The 6,517-nt window shown below is 41.9% G+C and overlaps 1 protein-coding gene across 1 annotated transcript; it reads left to right on the forward strand.

The window, feature by feature from the left end:
• The first annotated feature begins 243 nt into the window (after positions 1-243).
• Positions 244-1,366, forward strand: LOC123421867 (B1-hordein-like). The gene has a single exon (XM_045107681.1). It carries the CDS (start codon positions 309-311, stop codon positions 1,191-1,193), a length of 885 nt encoding a protein of 294 aa, XP_044963616.1. The 5' UTR covers positions 244-308; the 3' UTR covers positions 1,194-1,366.
• The last annotated feature ends 5,151 nt before the right edge of the window (positions 1,367-6,517 follow it).

Raw genomic sequence — 6,517 nt, forward strand, 5'->3', positions numbered from 1 at the left:
TTGCATGACATGTAAAGTGAATAAGGCGAGTCATGCATACCAAACCTCAGGATTTTTATACTTTGTGTATGATCATATGCACAACGAAAAAGCAACTTTGATTATCAATCCAAAAGTACACTTGTAGCTTGTGCAACCGAACACAATGTACCAAAAACTCCTTTGCGAAACATCCAAACACAATTGTTAAGGCTGATGCAAAGAAAGAAAGAGATGAAGCCTGGGTTACTATAAATAGGCATGTAGTATAGAGATCATCACAAGCACAAGCATCAAAACCAAGAAACACTAGTTAACACCAATCCACCATGAAGACCTTCCTCATCTTTGCACTCCTTGCCATTGCGGCAACAAGTACCATTGCACAACAACAACCATTTCCACAACAACCCATCCCACAACAACCACAACCATACCCACAACAACCCTTACCACCGCAACAACCATTTCCACAACAAACCATCCCACAACAACCACAACCATACCCACAACAACCACAGCCATATCCACAACAACCCTTCCCACCGCAACAACCATTTCCACAACAACCATCATTTTGGCAACAACAACCATTTCCACAACAACCACCATTTGGGCTACAACAACCAATTCTATTGCAGCAACAACCATGTACACCACAACAAACACCACTCCCACAAGGACAACTGTACCAAATGCTTATGCAAATACAAATACCCTATGTTCATCCATCTATTTTGCAACAGCTAAACTCATGCAAGGTATTCCTCCAGCAGCAATGCAGCCCCGTGCGAATGCCACAAGTTATTGCTAGGTCACAAATGTTGCAGCAGAGCAGTTGCCATGTGTTGCAGCAACAATGTTGCCAGCAACTGCCGCAAATTCCCGAACAATTCCGCCATGAGGCAATCCGTGCAATCGTCTACTCTATCTTTTTGCAACAACAACCCCAACAGTCGGTCCAAGGTGTCTCCCAACCCCAACAACAATTGCAGCAGGAGCAAGTCGGACAATGTTCTTTCCAACAACCTCAACCACAACAACTTGGTCAACCACAACAGGTACCACAGAGTGTTTTCTTGCAGCCACACCAGATAGCTCAGCTTGAGGCGACGACTTCCATTGCGCTACGTACCCTACCAACGATGTGCAATGTTAATGTGCCGTTATTCGACATCATGCCATTCGGCGTTGGCACCGGAGTTGGCGTCTAATGATAAGAAAAGGTCTCGAGAAATATATAGTTGCATCAGCGTTGTTTAATCGATGTATATGTCGATGTAGCGGTGACAAATAAAGTGTCACACAACCTTATGTGTGACCGGCCCAAACTTGTTGTTTAAATTCTGGAATAAATATAAATAAAGCTTTATCTAGACAATATTCATATTGACGTTGTCTGGACGTCGACTTGAGTGCCACACTTGCAAGTTCATATGGTCGTCTTGCCTGGTGAGAACTTCAACGTGGTGCATTAATTAATTATTCATGCATTGCAACCTGGTGATTGTAAAATTTTGGTTTTAGTGAAGCATGGACTTACATATATAAAACTCTTTAGTGGTTGGAAATTTGGGATGTTATTTTTTTTATTGGTTTGTATCGAGGTCCAAGGGTACATGCCATTGTCTACAAAAACAAGCATGCCTATTTTTCGAGAAAAAGGACATATTTTCCTTTAACTTAAGATCAGTTATTTATCAACATACACAAGTGGATGTTGTACACAACACGCCCAAAGGAATAGCAGCAAACAAAACCCATATCATATGGGGTTGACCTGAGATCTGATTTGGGCATGCGGCTTGACTCGACGGCAAACAATCACCCAACAATTCTCGATCGAGAGCAACTACAACACAGTCACAATTCACAAGCTAGTGTTCCCCTAGCACTCTACCATAGCAAAGCAGCCATTTGGGATGATGCATATTTATCATCCAACAACCTTCCCCAGGGCTCCAAACAACAGACTGCAGACAGTTTTATCAACAACATTCGACATGCCAGCAAAATCTCCCCAGTAACCAACACTTCATTCAAATGTACCATCAGTGTTCATTCAAACAGATACCTGATAGATGCTGAAGGAGATGACTTGATTCACATTACATATGTCTGAATCTGAACAAGATAGAAATCAAAGTTCATGACGACTACCTGAAAAGTTTGTCAACAAGTTGAAGCCGTATTAATTCCTCCCAGGCCTGCCAAACTGAATGACTACCTGAAAAGACAGACACACTTTGCATCTACATCGACTCTCTGCTCGAAATGGTGTTCTTTTGCTTCAGAATCTCCCCTCAAGTTCCTGAGATCCATCCACGGATGTCGTTCACATTGTTCGCCATGGCCTCTGATGATAAATAGCCTCTTGAGGACCCTCTCGCACCTGTAAGGAATCATCATCGTTTTGCAAGAAATATATGTAGCGTGCTCACAAACTCTGAAAAAGAACACGGTTCCATTGCTAAAACAGCTCATGAAAGACATCACCATTGAAATCAAATATATAATCGCACATCAAAACACTACCAGAAAACTCATAGCATGTTCCTTCAAACAGGCCTCCAAACTACTGAGTGCAGAATTTTCCTCAACAACTTATAACTTTATTAGTTCCTACTGTGAAAGCTGGAGGTCTTCTCAACTAAGTAACGACGCGAAAACCAGATACATAGATAGCTGCAAGAACTGGCAAAACCTGGTTGAATGCTTGAGAAAGTTGGAACATAAAATTTGGAAGAACTGGCAAAACCTGTAGGTGTTTGCACAATAGCTCTTCGATCATATGACCGCCCATGCTAGAACCTAGAACCTTGATCGGATTTCCTGCATGTGCTAATGGTTAGGAAAATGCCACAGATGACTCCTGCTATCACTACAAGAAATATGGTCAACAATGACTCTCCTTTTTGGTCATTGAATCGTCATTATTTTCAATTTATGACCTTCTTATGACCAAAATGAGGAGGTCAACAGTTGGCCGTCAAGAACGAACAAACTTGACCTTTCTAAAGTTTTGGTCACTGTTTTCATGACCAAAACAATTAGGTCATGGCCAAAATTTTGGTCATTACCCATGTGCCTCCTCCATGTAGGATTTGACATGGCTAAGGTCATGTGGCATCATCCACGTGGCAAACATATGACATGGCAGAAATAGTGACATGTACCACATGTCAGATATGACATGGCATGGGTTGGGATGCAATAAAATCAATATAAATTTTTACAAGCCCAATCAGCCAAGCCCAAAAAGTGTGGCCTATAAAAGAATTGCATTTTGTTGGGCCAGAGGTTATATGCAATACATTATTTCCACAACATTATTCTGATCCATCTACTGTACCAACATTATGTGATGTGCACAACACATTCAGCTACTGTACCAACTTTCATTCCCCAATTTAAAATTACACAAATAAATTCCAAACCAAAATTGCACATCCCAGACAAAAGGTATTACACAAAACATATCATATTCAGCACTAAAAGAAGAAAGTGACATCATATAACGACAGTGTGGCTCCATTGTCTTCCTCTTCTAGAATATTGAGACATCCTGGCACTCAAAGGGACAACACATGAGAGGCAAATTAAACATAACATGAAATATGAAAAAATGCAACAAGCGGAGCAGACTCCAAACAACATATAAGCAAGTCATGGATGCAAGAAGTGATCATTTTAGGGGCATTAATGTGCACGAACCAAAGTAGGTTTCTTCCATAAATCAGGTTCCGAGTATTAAATACTAGTAAAATCAAATTCATATCAAGCTGATGTGCTATGTGTGTTGATTCCATATTCCGCATCCAGCTAACTTTTGCATCAGAAGAAAAAGAAGAACGTGTTGGCATCATGACTATAGTTCAATCCCGATATAACAAACTAGGGCAACAGTTGCATACAACTAATAAAGGGCTTGTCAGATTACTTAAATTTGTAGAATTAATAGGTGCCCAAAGCTTATATGCAAAGAGACTAAGCAAAAAACAAAATCTTCTCCTATTTTGACGGATATCAGTCACAAGAGAGAAAATGGAGGATTACCAGGTTGGATGAGTGCACATGTGAACATGCAATACTTGTCGTCGCATCCGGAAAGCTCATAGTTGATGTGCTCCTAGATCTAAATCGCCCTCCCTACACACACAACCAGAGATCCTTACTCTGCTGAGAAACAATACACGGTAAATAAAATGGTGTGGTTTATACCTATAAAAGAATAAAACATTCACTATTTTAAAATAATTAGCTACATGCACAGTACATAAATCATACATCCACATATGTGGTATTTACATCATACATCAACATGCGTGGTATTTTTCATAACGTTGTTTCATACTTTGCACAAACAGCAACAAGTCAACAAAGATGCAATATAAATCAGGTTTTATCAAACTAGTATTAATGTATACGGGGCTGCCACAAAATGCTTTACATTCGTGAGTATCCAGTAGAATAGAAACAGAGTTGGTGCTACTACCGATGTTGTTGGTTGGTTGTCCAAATACACTGGTTTATGTTACTACTCGAGCAGGTAGGGTAGGCACCCCATGGAAGCATATGAGCAGACCTTACACCACGACTTTATATCTAATAAAAACACGACGAGTTTATTTCAACCACGTTTTAATAAAAGATACTAATCCAATAGAAACACGACGAGTTTATTTATCACTAAAGTGAACGCAGACCTTACACAACGACTTTATATCTTGATTAACCTTGAATCGTGGAGTATATTATCAATGTACAAGCCAAATTCATTATCAAGAGTCACCATATATTTGTGATTAAAGTCATCAGAATAGAATTTAGCTAATTTCAGCAACTTCTCCTTACCAAAACGACGGAATAATTGGCTAGGGATCAAAGCAGATATGCATGGAAGCAACTCGAAATTTACCTCATTAGCATCATCATCATACAAATCATCAGCAACAAATCAGTTCTATGCCTTACCCTCTCATCTGCTCCACGCCTCTCGGTTCTATCTCCTGCAGCCACCACCACCCAGTCGGTCATCAATCTGCAACCGCCTGACCACTGGACGGCATCTATAGTCAGCTCAAACAACAAATATGCCCGCCACTCTGTTTGCACAAGAATTCAGTCAAAAATTCAGTATACATGCATACAATGACAAAAAAAAAGAATCAGAATGCATGAGCATACTGTAAAAAAATTCAGACTGCACCATCGCATAAGCATACTTTCGAAAAATTCGGAATGCATAACCATGCTGACAAAAATTCAGAAACAAACATCATCCAAACTAAGCTGGTATGAATTTGAAATACACTCAAAAGGAGTTTCCTTTTTATTCAGAAACAAGTCATTTACACCGTCCAACAACTCTCCAATACAAAAAAGAATCAGAATGCATGAGCATACTGTAAACAAAAATCAGAATGCACCATGCATAAGCAAACTGTCAAAAAATTCAGAAGGCATAACCATGCCAGCGGTCCTGCATCGGCCAAATCTAGGAGCATGACACATATCCCTTGCAATTCCACGAACCTAAACTACGCAGTAAGGATTGGTGGGGTTACCTCCTAATTGGTACATGAACTCCATCCTATCAAGCACCGGATTCCGTGATCACATGTGCTCGCGAGCAGAACAACCGCGTCCTATACTATCACGAATTCCATATGTGCATTTGATGTGGCATGAACCAGAACCAGAACCATAAATTCAAAAGAAACAAATTCATATGATGAGATGAATGTATCAGTTCACGAAGAACAAACCTAGTTTCAGAGTTGGGGATGATGAATTGACAGGGTGAAGCTGATGCAGACCTACAGTATCGAGTAGGGAGCCACCAGTGTCCAGCGATGTTGGTAGCCAGGTCGGAGCAATGGAGGTCGAGCGTCACGGCATGCGGTGGCCGAGACGACGGTCGCAGCATGCGGTGGCCAAGACGACGGTCGCAACATGCATGACAAGATCGAGCCACTCCATGGCGTCCGGGCAGGGGAGGAAGCGACCCTGCCGTCCATCGCGTTCTAGTGCTTGGGAAACAATGGATCTGAGATTTAAGAGGGGATGTGGTGAGGAGGAGAAGGAAGGAGGTATGTGACGAGGGAAGAGAGGGGATCTGACTCACCGGAGCAACGACGGGGCCACGCTGGCGACACGCTGGCCCAAATCCTAGTGGATGCGATAGATACACATGGTCACAGGAGGACGCGCCCACCGGATCCAGTCGAAGGAGATGGAGGAGCGGATCGAGGGGATCATGTGGGGGTGATGGGTGCTTCCTCCGGCCCGAGAAATTGATCGGGATCGACCGCAAGAGGTGGTGGTGGTGGCGGCGGCGGTAGCGAGGAGGGTCTCTGGCGAGGTGCTGGGTGGCGAGGAGGGTCTTTAGAATAGATGGATGGATGGATGGATGTGTGATGGTTGAGCATGGAGTCATCGATCCGTGTCCAAAATGAATGATCAATGAGAATAGAGTTTATGTAATCGTGTTGGAAATAGGTACTTTTGTAAAGAACGTACCAAGTATTTTTTGCAA

This window comes from Hordeum vulgare, chromosome 1H (assembly GCF_904849725.1).
Source record: "Hordeum vulgare subsp. vulgare chromosome 1H, MorexV3_pseudomolecules_assembly, whole genome shotgun sequence".
Classification (NCBI taxonomy): Eukaryota; Viridiplantae; Streptophyta; class Magnoliopsida; order Poales; family Poaceae; genus Hordeum; species Hordeum vulgare.

Excerpts from the sequence above, each read along its gene's own strand:
- LOC123421867 (XM_045107681.1), top strand. The coding sequence starts at position 309 with ATGAAGACCTTCCTCATCTTTGCACTCCTTGCCATTGCGGCAACAAGT.